The sequence below is a fragment of the Phragmites australis genome, chromosome 4, assembly GCF_958298935.1.
Source record: "Phragmites australis chromosome 4, lpPhrAust1.1, whole genome shotgun sequence".
Taxonomy (NCBI): domain Eukaryota; kingdom Viridiplantae; phylum Streptophyta; class Magnoliopsida; order Poales; family Poaceae; genus Phragmites; species Phragmites australis.
This window is the reverse complement of record NC_084924.1, coordinates 987,286-1,003,613: the sequence shown is the minus strand read 5'-3', so window position 1 is coordinate 1,003,613 and position 16,328 is coordinate 987,286. Positions and strand designations below refer to the sequence as shown.

The 16,328-nt window shown below is 43.9% G+C and overlaps 1 protein-coding gene and 1 long non-coding RNA gene across 8 annotated transcripts; one reads left to right on the top strand and one right to left on the bottom strand.

Moving 5' to 3' along the window:
* Positions 1-2,101: 2,101 nt before the first annotated feature.
* On the top strand, positions 2,102-3,531 carry LOC133915010 (uncharacterized). 7 transcript variants are annotated; one of them, XR_009909278.1, is made up of 6 exons: positions 2,106-2,168; positions 2,316-2,382; positions 2,565-2,647; positions 2,902-2,971; positions 3,066-3,112; positions 3,241-3,531. It is a non-coding gene; the product is annotated as an uncharacterized LOC133915010 (long non-coding RNA). The 7 variants fall into 7 exon arrangements; XR_009909281.1 differs by having other exon boundaries at positions 2,551-2,647; XR_009909279.1 differs by having other exon boundaries at positions 2,316-2,433.
* A 515-nt stretch (positions 3,532-4,046) lies between these two features.
* LOC133915009 (tyrosine N-monooxygenase-like) lies at positions 4,047-5,933 on the bottom strand. The gene is made up of 2 exons (XM_062357996.1): positions 4,853-5,933; positions 4,047-4,712 (listed from the first exon to the last, which is right to left on the bottom strand). Exons 1-2 carry the CDS (start codon positions 5,816-5,818, stop codon positions 4,071-4,073), a joined length of 1,608 nt encoding a protein of 535 aa, XP_062213980.1. The 5' UTR covers positions 5,819-5,933; the 3' UTR covers positions 4,047-4,070.
* Positions 5,934-16,328: the final 10,395 nt, after the last annotated feature.

Below are 16,328 nucleotides of genomic sequence, written 5' to 3'. Positions count from 1 at the left end.
AAAAAACCATTGGTAACCGTCCAAAAATCACGGTTACCGACCTTCCCGGTCCGGTCCGGTTTCAAAAACCGAACGGTAACCGAAATTTGAATTCAAAAAATTCGAAAAAAATAAAAAAATTCAAAATAATTTTAAAAAAAATCTTAAAAAAAACTAGACACAATTCTAAGACCTTCTGTGAATTTTTTTTATCAAAAATAATGTCGTTTGCATCATATTCTATAGGGAGAAAGTTTGAAAAAAATGAAAAAAATTGAAGCGTGCGGCTCAATTATTAACTCACGTTAAGGAAAAGTGTAACATGCAAACACATATTTTTCTTGTATAAAAAGTATTTTAAGAGAATCTTTAAAATTGATTTCACTTTATTTAGAGTTTTATTAAATTCTCTATGATTTTTACAAAGTTCACAAGCATAAAGTAAATATGTTAAGAAACAACACTGTAATTAACTTTTTCATGTCTACTATTATTTTTTCTACGTAAATCATAATATAAATAAGCTAACGAAAGTGGTTTCACTAATTTTTGAGGTGTGATGGGTCAGTTATGAATTAATCTAGTCGCAACACATTTACACAATCATGCATGTTACAATAACTAATTCATGAGTTCATATATTTTTAAAAGATATAGGATCATGTAAGAAGACTAAAAAAATTAGTTGCATGATTTTTGGATTAGCAAAGAGTAAACTATGCATTTACCTTGGTTTAACAAATAAAATTTCTCACAGAAAATTTTGAACTTTTTTATGAGTATAAATACTTTTATCATGTAGATCATGTTACAACGAAGCCAAAAAAATTTGTTTCACTTGATTTGAAGCTCAGATGAATTAGTTATTGATTTTACAAGATTGAACCCTTTTTTAGGTTTTTTTTAACTGCGCTGAAATTCGATAAAACCGCTCGATAAATCGAGAAAACCGAGCGGTTACCGACCCAAACCGCTCGGTAACCGACCAAATTAAAAAATACGAGAAAATCGTTCAGTAATCGACCTAAACCGCTCGGTAACCGACCAAAACCGAGCGGTTACCGAGAGGGCAAAAACACGATTTTTTCGCAAAAATTCAAAATTTGCTGAATGAATTTTCTCCGATTTTTTTTGAATTTTGGACCGATAATCACGGTTACCGCGGTTTTTCGGTTACCGGCGGAGGTCGGTAACGTGAACCATGCTTGCATGACGCACGTTCTTGATCATACCCTATGCCAGGAAGGGAATCACCACAATTTTGCTAGTTTCAACGACATACGGAGTATATAGGTGTGCGTCTTGTTTTTTTGTGGGCCCATACCAATTCCGATGATCTACATTGAGGCTGGGATATAAAAATTATTTCTATCCTTCACAAAAAAAACTTATTTCTATTGTATTATTAAAAAACAATTCCGGTTATCTATAGATGTTGAGCCTAGGACATCAAACTTATTTCTATTTTATTATTAAAATTACAAATTATGATTAAACCCGAATGCCACATCAGATAGAGACCTAAGTACCTTTTAATTTACGAAATACTAGCTAACTGTCTGTATATTGTAATAAAAACATAAACATTAGATACAATAACATCAAGTATAAACTCAAGGTATAGAAATATGAATGCATCATAGGAGAGCACGGCCGAATGAATACGTTCGGAGCGATACTGTAGTTTAATTGCAGATGTGATAGAAAAAAATAGGATGCGATTATCCGCTAATTTCTCTCTTATTTTTTTTTTCATTTATCTTCATAGTAAAACAGGTCCTCTATCCGTAGCCGGTGACGAGACGGAAAGACTGAAGGACGAGAATTGATGATAAAATGGGTACATTATTTAAATTTAGGGATTTTGTTAGGTAGGAGGAGAGTAGATGAAGATGTGAGATATATGAATTTTTTGTGTCACCTGGTAAGTATATGGGCTTTTGTTTGTGTGTGCAGGGAGGTCCTGAACTGCATGGGCTGGGCCTAAAGAAGAAAGAAAACGGGCCACGTACATGTAAATGGGCTGTACGGCAAGCAGGTGGCTTCCCATTGCCGTTCTCTCTCCTGATAAAGCGATGATCCCCGAGCTGCTTACCTTCTCATCCCAAATTCTTCACGCCGGCCGCCCCCCCCCCCCCGCCTCTACCGGTACTGGATATCCGGACCCGGACTGATTTCCTCTCTTGCTGGTACGGAATCCCTAATTTGCCTGGATGGATTCTTCTAATAGTTTCTTTTGTTGCGGTTTGTTTGCTGCGCGGTGGAGTCGTAATACCTGTTCATTTTACCAAAGCTTTTTTTTTTTGGGGGTTCAATCGAACCGACGTTCCCCACAGCTGAGTCCGCCCCTGAGCTGCAAACATGGGAGAAGGTGGAGAAGAGAAGTCGTTGAATTTCTTTCAGGTTTTGCGCGGAGCGTCAATTCCTCTCCTACATGTCTGCATTAGTAGTCATGTACTTCGTTTTGCTGCTCCGCAATGCATCCGATTTTCTTGGTTGCTGATGGTCACTGGTGTGAGCTAGGAAGGTGCAGGTCCCACGATAATGTAGCTGTTTTTTGTTTATGGATAGCTTTGTCTTTTCAGAGGGCAGCATAGCTGGAGGAACCGCTGGTGTTGTGGTGGAAACAGCCCTGTACCCAATTGATACAATAAAAACCAGGCTTCAGGTCAATCATTTTTTCGCCGCACAATAGCTATTTTTATAATCTGACATCTTGAGAGAATAAGAGCAGTGATGTGCTAGCTGCAATGCTGACTAAATTCTATTCCACTCATGATAAAAAGAGTGTCTGTCTAGTTTTTTTTAAATTACTGTCTTATGCTTCTATTTCCCTTATGAATCCAGTTTTTTCTGCTCATTGTTTACCGGCATCTTAGAATTGCAACATGCATGTCTGTCTGAACTCTGTGATTTCTTCAGGCTGCTCATGGTGGAAGCCGAATTGAATGGAAAGGCTTGGATTAGCTGGAAATCTCGCTGGCGTTCTCCCGTGAGTACATAATATCTCTGTCATATTGCATCTGTTAGACCGCCACTTGTCATAACTTATAACTTGTATGTGATGCTTGTTTTCATTACTGGAGCTATAACAACACCCCTTGATGTCATGAAGACAAGATTGATGGTTCAGGTGGATACCCTTGCTTGCAATAAAAGCTGAAATCCCCATTTGTGTTCCACAAAAAAATCCACAAAAGAAGAAGAAGAAAAAATCTCCATTTGTATCACTGATCGTTTCCATGTTGGTTGCAATTTCAGGGACAAGGAAACCAGTACTCTGGAATAGTAAGCTGTGCTCAGACAATCCTGAGGTGAGGAAGGCCCTAGGGGATTCTTGAAGGTAAAGTATCACGGATATAAACAGCTTCAATAATTCTAACTACAAAAAAATAAACACTATGTGACCTGATGTGAACCTGAAGCTTTTGGATTAGTTGTCGAATGAGTTCTCGATTCTGACTTGCCAGCACAGTTCAGTTTAAACTATGTTTTGGCCTAGCAAATGATGCGCAGCCTTATCTAGTGCGTATTTTATGACGTTGGTCCTCTTGTGTTGTGCATCTGCGTCCAGGCATTGGCATCAGTTAGCTAGTTACCTCTCATGTCTGAAATTTGCATTGAGTTTTTGAATGTCATATGTGCTCAGAGTCCTGGTGCATTGGAACACTGGATTGATTCTAGTTGAATTTGTTTGAGGCAAAAGAAAGGAATCTTTCATCTATTCGTCGACGAAATGTGGCTAGATGACATGCGATGGAGCACTATCCATTCTGTTATTGATGGAGACGTAATGCAAATGCGATGGAGATACCTTGAGTACTACCGGCAGCTACTTGTAGCACAGCACAGATAAATATTATTGTTGATAATAATATTAACCCGGTACAAGGGTGAATGGTGGTGCCACGACGGTCTGAAGAACACGCACAACCACAGAATTAAGCGCGAAAAAAATGATTATTACAGGTAGCTAGCACAGGTAAGAGAGCCTGACATGGTGATCAGGCTCATTTTATATGCACTAGCTGACACTGGACTTATTTACTCCTTGCTTAGCCGGCCAGTTAGCCGTAGCAACCGGCCATGAATTAATTCGAGATGGCCGGGTAGAGGTACGCCGGCAGCCTCGGCTCGGCGTGCAGCACCAGCGGCTTGGCCATGAAAGTGTCGTGCTTCGACTCGCTGAGGTCGACGGCCGCCACCCCGGCCGGCTTGCTCCAGGTGAACCCCTGCAGGAGCCTGCCGAAGAGCATGATGCTCATGGCGGTGCCGAGGGAGGCGGCGATGCAGCCGCGGCGGCCGGTGCTGAAGGAGATGAAGCGCAGGTCGTTCTCGGTGAGCACGACGTCGGCCTTGGGGTCTGCGACGACGTGGCGGTCGGGGTTGAAGCGGAGCGGGTCGTCCCAGACGCGGGGGTTGCGGCCGAGGCCGGTGCGGCTGATGATGACGTGGCTCCCCTTGGGGACGTGGTAGCCGGCGATGGTGGTGTCGGAGAGCGCGACGTGCGGGACGTTGAAGGGCGCGACGGGGTGCAGGCGGAAGGCCTCGCGGATGCAGGCCTTCACGTAGTTGAGCTGCGGGATGTCGGACTCCTGCACCAGCCGCTCCCGTCCGACGACTCGGTCGATCTCCGCCACCGCCTTCTCCAACACGTCCGGGTTGTTCACCATCTCCGCCAGCGCCCACTCGACGGCGTTCGACGGATTGTCCACGGCCGCGAACGTGATGTCCTGCATTTCATTTGTGGCCGTGCATGCATGCATGTTAATCACTAAAACATTCTTCATGGGCATGTTCATGCAGTACAACGTGTACGACTCCATTATTATTTAAGCCTTAATTTGCTACATGCATGTTTACTAGGACGCACCTGCGACTGTGCTTTGACCTCCTCGATGGTGAGCAGTGGGTTGCCCTGGGCGTCCTTGAGCGTGATGAGCACGTCGAGGAAGTCCTCCAGCTCCTGCCTCTCGCCGCTCTTCCACTGCCTCCACCGCTCGTCGATGACCGTGTCGTGTAGCCTGTTCACCGTCTCGTTGGCCTTTTTGACGATCTTCTCGTGGCCGTCGAGGTCGAGGCCCAGCAGCCAGGGGAGGTAGTCGGAGACGCAGAAGGCGTAGAGGAGCCCCAGGGAGGTGAACACGGACTCCATGTGCTGCACCTCCAGCGGGCCAGGGCCGCCGTCGGGTTGCGGCTCGCCGAAGTAGCGCTTGTTGAAGACGAGACGGCGGATGACGTTGCCGCAGTAGTGGCGCGCAATGTGCCTGACGTCGACGGCGCCGGAGTTGGCGGTGGCGAGGTTGTAGATGTAGCGGGTGAGGTTGTCGGCCTCGTCGGCACGCTTGTCGTGGAGCCACTTGTGGCGGGAGGGGCAGATGATCTCGGAGGTGAGCACGCGGCGCATCTTCTTCCACTGGTCGCCGTAGGGGGAGAGCACGGCGTTCTTGTAGCCGCCGCTGAATGTCTTGGAGGCGAAGGTGAGCGGGCGGGAGACGAAGTTGGCGTCCTGCTTCTTGAGCACCTCCTGTGCGATCTTGGGGCAGGTGATGGGTATGACGTGGACGCCGCCCAGCTTGACGCAGGCGATGTCGGTGCCCATCTCCTTCATCATGAGGTGGATCCACCGGAACGCCGGCTTGTTGAGCATCATCTCGGGCAGATTGCCGATGACGGGCCATGGCACGGGCCCCGGGGGGAGCGGTGCGGTGCACGTGCTCTTCCGGCGCGGCCTAAGGGTTTGGACGAGGTAGACGAGCGTCACCGCGAGCAGCAACAGTTTGAGGATCGCTGAGGAGGTGAGCAAGGAGGCGGCGGCTGGTCCCACCTCCATTGCCATGTTGAAGTTCTTGCAGGGTGGGAGGTACGTAGCGAGCACGTACGTAGTACTGATGTTGAGCTCTTTGGCTTGCTCTAGCTAGCTTGGCCAAGGAAGCTCACTCAGCTCAGCTGCAGTGTGCTGCTTGACGAATGGGGCTGCTAGCCCGAGGTGACTATTTATGGTGTTGGATCCGCACCAACCACGCATGCATACAGACGCGATGCAGGGCCGCAGGGGTGGGCACGCTGCGCATCGACCATGCATGCATACCACCCGACTTGCCTGCGCGGGAAAGTGGAAACCAACTAGCAAGTAATATCTCATTTCTCATTTAGATATTATTTTAGTGTTTAATATACATAATAAGATTATAATAATTTTTTTATATGATAGGTTTAACTCTCTCGATTTATTCAACATTCAATCAATGACACGTACGACATCAATCCACCACAGTAATTAAGTTAAAACTCCACTTTTTAAAAGTCTTTAATATAAATACTCTAATAAAATATCATCTTAAAAACCTAAAATATATTTATTTAATAATAAAATCAAAATTTTAAAACGATTTTATTCTATTTAAGAATAAAATCAAAATATTAAAACGATATATATTTAAGAGGAGAGATCCGCGTGGGACTCGTGACCCACGTACGTGGCCATCTCCATTGGTCCGGTGGCCCATGCATGACTGCTCACAGCGACGTGAATTCAAAGGTCCAGAACAACGGCACGTGTAGTGTGGTGGTTATTGAGCAGCTTGACAGTGTATTGTAGTGCATGCAATACTAATTAGCTGCTGTTAAATCGTCTGGTTCGGTTTCGATCAAGACACCCCTGCCTACTTAGGCTAACTCCAGCAGTAGCTTTAAATTTACAGAATCTAGTATAATACTTTTGCGGAGTGCTACAATCCAGATCTAGTGATACAGTACGATACATTGTTGCTACAGTATTACGGGGAGGATATGGATGTAAATTTGCGGAGCTACTGTAGCATCAACAATACACTGTAACAGTACTGTAGATAAAGGCTGACAGTACGAGGAGGAAAACACAGTCGGGGGTACTGTATCAGTACTGTAGCATACTGTAGTTGTACTGTAGACAAAGGGTGATAGCGGGTTCGAAGAGAGGAAAAGAGTAGTAGAAGTTAAGAAATAGTATAGCTGTTGAAGATGAAAAAATTAAGAGATATTGTAATATTAATAGAAAATAATATATAATATTTTTAAAAATAAAAATTTAAAATAGCTATTAGAGATGACTTTATCTAAGATAAAAAAGAGAGGCATGCATGTACTACTAAGTAGGCGATCCAGCTATGTTGGCACCGGTCAGAGCTACTGTCGTGGCATGGAGAATATATGTATGTATATATTCTAGGGAGCTAGCTGGCTGCTTCTCATCGGATGCCTGAAGTATTTCATCAGTCGATGCTCTCTCTAAGACCATACATTATCAAAGAGTGAGAGTGACTGAAACAACATACATTATGATTGGAGAGAGTATGTACGTATATACTCCCTCTAGAAATAATGAATGATTTTTAAAGGTGCAATAGAATATGCGTGGCAAAAGAAGTAGTTACGGCAGACAGGAATGGACCTTTCTTAGGTTGGCGTTTGTAGACTGAATGCATGTTGTTACTCCCTACCGTCGCAATATAGGGGAAATGTAACTCCGCAAACGTCGTATAGTATACGCACCAGGTTGTTTATCTTTTTTATTTATCTATTAATTCTTTTACCTACCTTATATTTTACCTAACCCTTCAGTATAAATCTCAACGCAAATAGACAATCGAGATAGACGGTGCGTATACATCACATTGTGAAATTCTCTCTTTTACAATAGAGTATCGTTTTGGACATCAACATGATCATCAACGCACTATTTGGACCATAAATTTCTAATATAAACTACATGCAAAACATAGCAAATTTGTAATATTACAAAAACACCATTCAAGACAAATATAACTACACTATTTTTAAAAATTCAATCGAAATATTAAAAAGATATTGATGTTCAAAATTTAAACATGTTGATTGTATGCAGCCGAAAATATTACTTTTTTATGACGAGAGGGAGTACACGTGAGCATGTATAATGGTAGATCGATCTGGTCATCCAAAGATACGGTCACCAAATCTTTGAATGGATATATTATTAATCGTACGTGAATTAATACAGTCGAGTCGACCCTGATCTTCCAGTACCTACAAGAGTACAACTTGCGTATATAAGTTCATATCACATCACACTACTATACAATATGTTATTGTCGGTTCAAAAACTACATTACTATCGGTTTTTAACCGACAATAATTAAACGATAATGATAATCATGGATTATTATTGCTGGCTTAAGAACCAGCACTGATATTAACTATCACTCCCGGTTCGTGACTCCATCTAGTGATGGTGGTTTGTATCATTGCTAGTTTTTAGCTCCAATTTACCAATTAATATCCCTTATCACTGCTGGTTCCAGCTACTAACTAAAAATAGAGATACACAATCTGAAAAAAATTGAAATTCAAACAGGCATGCCATAATTATTTAAGTTTTATATTACTAAACCAAAAACCATTTTTTTTATCACACTAATAAACAACTCTATTGTACACCAAAACAAACGACGATGCTACGCACTCAAAAGAAACCCTAAGACTTTTGATTCGTCATCGTTACAAAAGGAGTATTACACCCACCGCACCTATGCCTACCCTGGTCAGTTAGGATCGGCCACGACAAAGAAGTAGTCATCATCGTCGTCCGCCTCCTCCTTCTCGGTCTCCATCTTGGTGTCTTCCTCCTCTTTATCCAAGCTCCAGCACCTCTTCAGCTTCGGCTTGTCCATGAAGAAGTCCCAAACTTCGTCGTCGTAGGGGACTTTGCCGATCCGGAGTCAGAGGACTATGCCTCATCCGAGCTCTCCGATGGCGCTAGAGCTTCATAGTCGGACGAAGGCGCGAGGTGGGTTGTGTGGCTGGAGATGGTGGTGGTGGAGGGGGCGATGGAGTGACTGGAGCCAAAGATGGTTGTGGAATTTCCATCGTGCGTGACGGCGACGACGGTGGAGGGGAAAGGGTGGAAGAGTGTGTGGGAGCAATCTAGGCTGCGAGCTGAGCGATCCGTTGATGAATTAATTTTGAAGGCTTTTGGGGGAAGCCAAACATATGGAGACTGGAAGTTATACTGGGCTGATTTTTTTTTATTTTTTCTTTTTGCATAAAAACTGGCGCTGAACAATAGCATTTGCCTAGAATTAAGTAATCCGTCTGAACAACGGCTCACGCTCTCGCACTAATACAGAACGATACTTTACAGACGAATAGAAACGTCTTTTCACAAGCGTTTGGCGCACCCGCTTACGACCGAAGGCCTGTGGAAATCACATGCGCAAAAGTGACCGCCTGTGGAAATCGATTTTCACAGGCGGTTGACATTAGGAACCGCCTGTGGAAATAGATTTCCACAGGCGGTTGTCTTAATAAACCGCCTGTGGAAATAGTTTTCTACAGGCGGTTTTTTATGTCAACCGCATGTGGAAATCAATTTCTACAAGTGGTCCACATTAGCTGCCGCCTTAGATATAAAGATTTCCACAGGCGGTTCCGTATGAGAACCGCCTGTGCTATGTATTTATTTAAAAAATAATAATTAGAATATATGTTATTCCATCTAGATTTCACACAGTTTCAATAATAATATGAATAGCACCACATATTTCAACATTTAACACAAGTACAACAATATTTACAACATCACAAGCCTATATAGCTAAGAGTCGCTCTCCCACACACAAAGTCTCGGATGGCTAGCTAATTCGCCTTCGCGATCAAAGAATCTACCGTTCTTGTGGATGACTTCGTGCATAATAAACCGGCACATGTCACGTTGAACGTTTTGGATTTCTTTGTCGGTGAGATCTTGGTTGGCACATTGGATCATCCTTGCCACATGCGGTCCTCAGCCGCACAGGGCCGCAGCCACTTTCTCAGACGGTTTTTCCTACGAACCGCCTGTAGAAATCAAACCTAGGTGTCTCGAGAAATAGTTTTTGTAGTAGTGTAGTACAAAATCTAGGACTCTAGCTATCACAGGTTTAATTTAAATTCATCTTAGCAAACAGCACGCATATATGCATTGAAGTGTACTTCTAGATCGATCGAGTGCATTTCAAATTATTTGTGGGTGGTCATTGTTTTTTTAGATATTTCTCATGCGACCGAGGGTATTTTTAGTGTAGTCCAGACATTTCTTGGTGCTGCTAGCATAAAGAAATGAACGGAAAGTCTGTTCTCAGTCACCTGAAAACGAGTGACTTTTAAGTAGTTCGCCATCGTGCGTTTCTTCGTGCGTTTCTTCTTCTAGGGGTCGGGAATCGGGATTAGGGTTTAGAGAGAGAGAGAGAGAGAGTTGATCGTTGTCAGAGGCTGTCTCCGTCTTCGGAGAGAAAGCTAGCCATGCAGATCACAGATCACGAGGCAACCTGTATCAAATATACTACTCCGTTTTTCTATTTGACACCTATTTTTTATTATAGCAATTTTGATCTTACATTTTTTTATAAAAAAATTATAAATAACTAAAGCTTTCGTATTATTAGATTCATCATAAAATATACTTTATTAGTATCAGATACTTTTTTTTAAATATTTGTAAATTTTTCGTAGAAAAAGTAAAGCCAAAATTAGTACAGTAAAAAACAGAGGTAGTACTGTATACCTACCTCGTGCAACACAAGCCAGAGGTAGTACTGTAAAAACAGTAGAAAATTGATAACAAATAAAAAAACAGAGATAGTACTGTATACCTGCAACACGAGCAAGAGAAAGAGAGATCATTACGCTTTTGTTTATCGAAAGAAAAGGACGAACTGAGTTGTCAGTTGTCACAATCTAACTTCAGCATGCACATGGATCGATTCGGGCATTCGGCCATCGACGTGAATTCATATATAGAAATTGATCCGCGTTGTCAGAGGCTGTCTCCGTCTTCGGAGAGAAAGCTAGCCATGCAGATCACCGATCACGAGGCAACATGCATCAAATATACTACCTCCGTTTTTTTACTTAACACCCATCAAATAGAGGTAGTACTATATACCTGCCCTCGTGCAACACGAGCAAGAGAGAGAGATCATTACGCTTTTGTTTATCGAAGGAAAAGGACGAACTGAGTTGTGAGTTGTCACAATATAACTTCAGCATGCACATGGATCGATTCGGCCATCGACCTGAATTCATATATAGAAATTGATCCGCGTTGTCAGAGGCTGTCTCCGTCTTCGGAGAGAAAGCTAGCCATGCAGATCACAGATCACGAGGCAACATGCATCGTGCAACACGAGCAATCGATCAAGCCGCAGCTCGGAGATTTTTCTCCGACACGGAAACCCTTTTCAATTATAGAATAACGGGATTAAGTTTTACAACCAAATCTTACAACATCAGAGAAAAGATACTGGACATAGTAATAACGATGATACAAAAACATTGTCTAGGCCGGTTGATGAACGGCACCAAACGAACAATAGACTAGCAGAACTAATTAAACGAAGACAGATCCTTCAGGTAACAGACGAAGAACGCCGAGAAGCAACGCATCGTATTATTGTAAAATGCCAGAGGCAATCAACATGAAACGAAAAGTCCCAACTTAAAGTTGACGGTACTGTGTTAGAATTAGCAGGTTCATGCTCAGTTAGTTGCGCATGACCGTTTGTGGCGTGCGTGGTGATTGCGGCACGGGCATGGTGACCGCGTCTCGGGTGTTAGTGGCGTGCGTGAGTTGTTACAATCTAATTATTTCGAATTCCACTATTTATACTGATGCTCGATTATAAATACACTATCCAGAATGGATCGGTGTATTGATGCTCGATTATAAATACACTATCCAGAGACTTTAGGGGAGGCATGCCGGCTTGATAGGTGGAGCGATGGAGGACAACTGATGGACTAGTACTACACCAGAACAACATATTAGTGACAGTTACGTCACCCATCACTTTTATTACGTCACTAATAATAAAACATTAGTAACGAGTTCCAACCCGTCACTAATGATAATCACTAGTGATGGACCATAATTGAGACTCGTCACTAAAATACATCTCCTATGACCTGAGCAAGCCTGTTGCCCATCACTATGGCCGTCATTAGTGACAGGTGTATATAACACCCGTCACTAATTATCGATTCCCAGTGACGGGTAGCTTTTCAATCTGTCTCTGGTACTCGATCATTAGTGATGGTTGATAACAACAATCTGTCACTAGTGACCGAGTCATTAGTGACAGGTGTATTTATCACCGGTCACTAATTAACTAGAATCAGTGACGGGTAGCAACAACCCGTCACTGGTGTTATGAGTCATTAGTGACGGGTATCTTTTCAACCCGTCTCTAATGACTGAGTTTCAGAGGGGGGTTGGAAAACTATCTGTCACTGGGACTTGGTTATCAGTGACGGGTGAATTTATCACCCGTCACTAATTGTCTCATTCCCCCGAAGGGATTTACCTATTTTTTGGCTACATCCTGAAGCAATGTCAGGATTTGACAGCCGTCTTCTCCTGCAAATAAGACACATCCAGACACATTCATGCCATAGTCATGAGATATGCAATCACAAATTACATAATCAAAAGTCATCGAAACATATAACGGCGCAAATCCACATCAAGAGCTCGAATTACAGAAGTCAAAAGTGCAACCACAAATTATACATAAATAGTTACAAATTACATAAGTCGAAAGTGCCGCCACAAATTTCATAAGTCAGAGCCCTGCCTCTTTACAATAGAGCTCACTTTTTGAAGAGACGACTTCGGTCATTAAGAACGAGGCGATCCGTGCTCGAATGTTGGAGAGTGCAGAATCCTCGATGTTGCTATCCGGTAAGATGAATTCCTGCTGAATGAAAGTAGTTATGAAAAAAATATGCAATTAACGTGAGCAAAATCATTTTATCATCGGATATTTGTAATGAATAAAAGCAGCTATGAAAAGACTATGCAATTATCTTACATCTGGAGATCTCATATCTTTTGCTGCCATAAATAGCAGCATGTGACATGCAACGTAGAATCCATAGGAATTACCCGGTGGTTGTTGGTGACACTGGGGAGGAAAAAACCGTCAGTTCAAAAGGAAAAAAATAGTATTAGAGTATTTGCAAATATGTCTGCTGGCACTTACCGAGAAGGCGGTCTTATGTGTCAGTGTGTGGGGCTCCTTCGAATCATACTTTGGATCACATCGCATATAAATGTAAAAAGCCCTATATGCGAAGAGGGATCCAATAGTCAACATTTGGTGTAAGTTTGAAAAGTTCAATATGCAACCTAAGCCTTGAAGAATTTACTCGTCGAGGATTTGTTTGATGAACGTATAGTCACATTGTCCCCGTTCACCCGTTAGGTTCCACCACTGATCTTGATGAATCGAGGTACCAGACCAAGTTTCACTTGGGGGCAATGACCAGTAAGATCCAATGGCCACCCGTGTTGTGGGCGACCATCAAGTAGTCCCTCTTCGGAAAGTGACTCGTTGCCATAGCCACATATTCCACAACGAATTCCCTTTGTTGTTCCATCAAAGAAATCGTCAAATTTTGGAGGTCAGGAAATCCGAAGGGCTCCTTCTTCCTCGTTTCTTGTATCAAGTGTCTATAGTGATCTATATGTAGAACCAAATAAAACTTTCTCTATTTGTAGCGCGTATCAACAGGGAAAAGTTCATCAGCTTCCATTTAGCTCTTCTACTCATGTGTCTATTAGCCCTCTAGAATTAGTACACACTTATGTATGGGGACCTACTCATCTTTCAGTCAATGAATTTAGTTATTATGTAAGCTTTGTGGACGATTACAGTAGATTCACCTGGATTTACTTCCTCAAACATATATATGAAGTAGAACATGTCTTTCTGCAATTTAAAAAACATGCTGAGTTCTGGGATGAAGCATTTCATTCAGCATGCTATCTGATCAATAGAATGCTGTCGGTGACACAGGAACCAGGGGTCCCCGAGTCCCGAGGCCGGATCAGCAAGTTGTCACGTGGCGCCCTCCCGTGGGGATCATCTCCCCGAAGCACGAGAAGACTAAGTCCCGGGAGAGGGTACTCGGGGCCATGGATAGTGGTCCTCGAGTGCCCGAGTCCCCCGATGGCCCGAGAAGATCAAGTGCCGGAAAGAGAATGCTCGGGGCTGTGAACAGTGGCCCCTGAGCACTCAAGTCTCCCGACGACCAGAAGAGCCAAGTACCGGGAAGGGGGTGCTCGGGGCGTGAGCAGCGGCCCCCGAGCACCCGAGTACCCCGAAGACCCAAAGTAGTCAGCTCCGGGAGAGAGCGCTCGTGGTCGCGAGCAGTGGCCCCCGAGCACTCGGTTCCCTAAGGACCCGATCAGTCAGATTTTGGGAGAGAATACTCGGGGTCGTGAACAGTGGCCCCCGAGCACTCGGTTTCTCGAGGACCAAGAGAGGGCATATCCGGGAGAGAGTACTCGGGGCTGTGAACAGTGACCTCCGAGCACTCGGTTCCCCGACGGCCTAAGAAGTCCATCACCAGTGGCCCACACAGAGGTCCAGCGGTGAGGTGTCAAACAGTGAAAGGCTCGATGCTGCATTTAAGAGGGCGCGTGGTCTGTCACTTCCAACTGCTTCTGCCACGCTCGGTGTCAGCCCCTGCCACGGCTTGGCAGGGAGGCATAGGGACATTTAATGCACGGGTCCCATCCCGCGTCATCCGGTGCGCCTCGGTATAACATCGCGACGCCCAAAGCGCCTCGCCTGCCGCCCTGCTGTGTCAGACCCGCTCTGACCGAACGGGCACGCCGGGCTGCTCGGTGGCTGCCCGGTGGGCCCTCTTCGCGGCGCCCGTTGCAGAACGACATCATGACGAACGAGATCGGACGGGGGGCGCGTTTTCAACCCTCCTCGTCACTTCGCGCAGCAGCCCATGATGGTTGCTTTCCATTTATGGTGCCTTCGAACTCGTGCCCTCCCTTTCTGGGCACGCTACCGTCGGCGAGTATTTAAGGCAGGACAGGCTCCCCGGAGAGGACAGGCAATAGAAGTTGGAGGAAAGGACCGAGTCAAGGTCTGGACAAGTTCAAGCGCAGAAGCTGAGATCACCGAAAGAACAAGGAGCTCGAATCTCTAGGATAGACAAACATTCTTGTAACCAGCAAACACATTTGAGAGATATTCTCAGAGCATTTATAGCACACACAGGAGTAGGGTATTACGCTCAGTGCGGCCCGAACCTGTCTAAAAACCTCCTGAGTATTTACTGCATTTTGCATTCGACCCTTCCACTCCACCTGGCATCGCATTTACGTCTATTTATTTCATCCGCAAACAGATTCAGAATCATACCCCCGGCCGAATCTCAAAGGGGGTCCCTCTGGATCCCTGCTTGAGGAGTTCACCCTCTGACAAATGCCTAGCCGAGTTATTAACTATGACACTCCTCTTCATAGACTAATAGGTGCTCATCCTGATTACAAATTGCTGAAAGTGTTCGGGTGTATTTGCTGGCCCAACATATGTGCTTATGATTCAAGAAAACTTGATTTCAGAACCGAAGAATGTATCTTTATTGGTTACAATGCTAACCATAAAGGATACAAATGCTTAGGTCACCAAACATGGAGTGTCTACATCTCCAGAGATGTTGTTTTTGGTGAAAGTAAAATTCCCTTTTGCAAACTATCCTAAAACTCCCACTATTGCCTCCACTAAAAATTCACATTATCCCACTATTCTTCCTATTGTTGTGCCACCATCTCAATATTCTGAGGAATTCTTGACAAATACTCATGCAACAACTAAACCAATTCCTACTAGTCCAACAGTAACTAAATTTCCTACTGACAATGAACAGGCTGACTCTGCTGCTGGTCACACCAGCATTAGTTCTCCTTTGGTTGCAGGTCAAGAAGCTGAACAAGTTGGAGATTTAGACTTCGGAGTCTTAGGTTCGACTTCATCTGAACCAATGTCATCCCAACAGTCTAAACCAACTCCATCTCAGCATTCAATGCGTACAAGACTGCAAAGCAACATCAGACGACCAAAGGAGTTCACTAGCGGCACAATCCGCTATTTCGCTCCTGCTTAGAAACTGGTTTCAGTGAAGATTCAGGATATTGTTCATGATCCAACAACAAGTCTTTCTGAACCTTCCTTTCACATTCAAGCAATGCATCAAGCTCAGTGGAGGTAGGCTATGGATGATGAATGCCCTGCTATGCTCAGGAACCAAACATGGACATTGGTGCCACCTAAGAAAGGGATAAATTTAATTGACAGCTGGTGGGTGTTCAAACTGAAAAGAAAGTCTGATGGATCGATCGATATGTTCAAAGCCAGGCTAGTTGCAAAGGGGTACAAGCAATGATTTAGAGTTGATTATCTTGATACATACAGTCCAGTGCTAAAGTCTACAATTGTCAAATTAATTCTATAACTGGCAGTGTCAAAGGGATGGACAATGCATCAAATTGA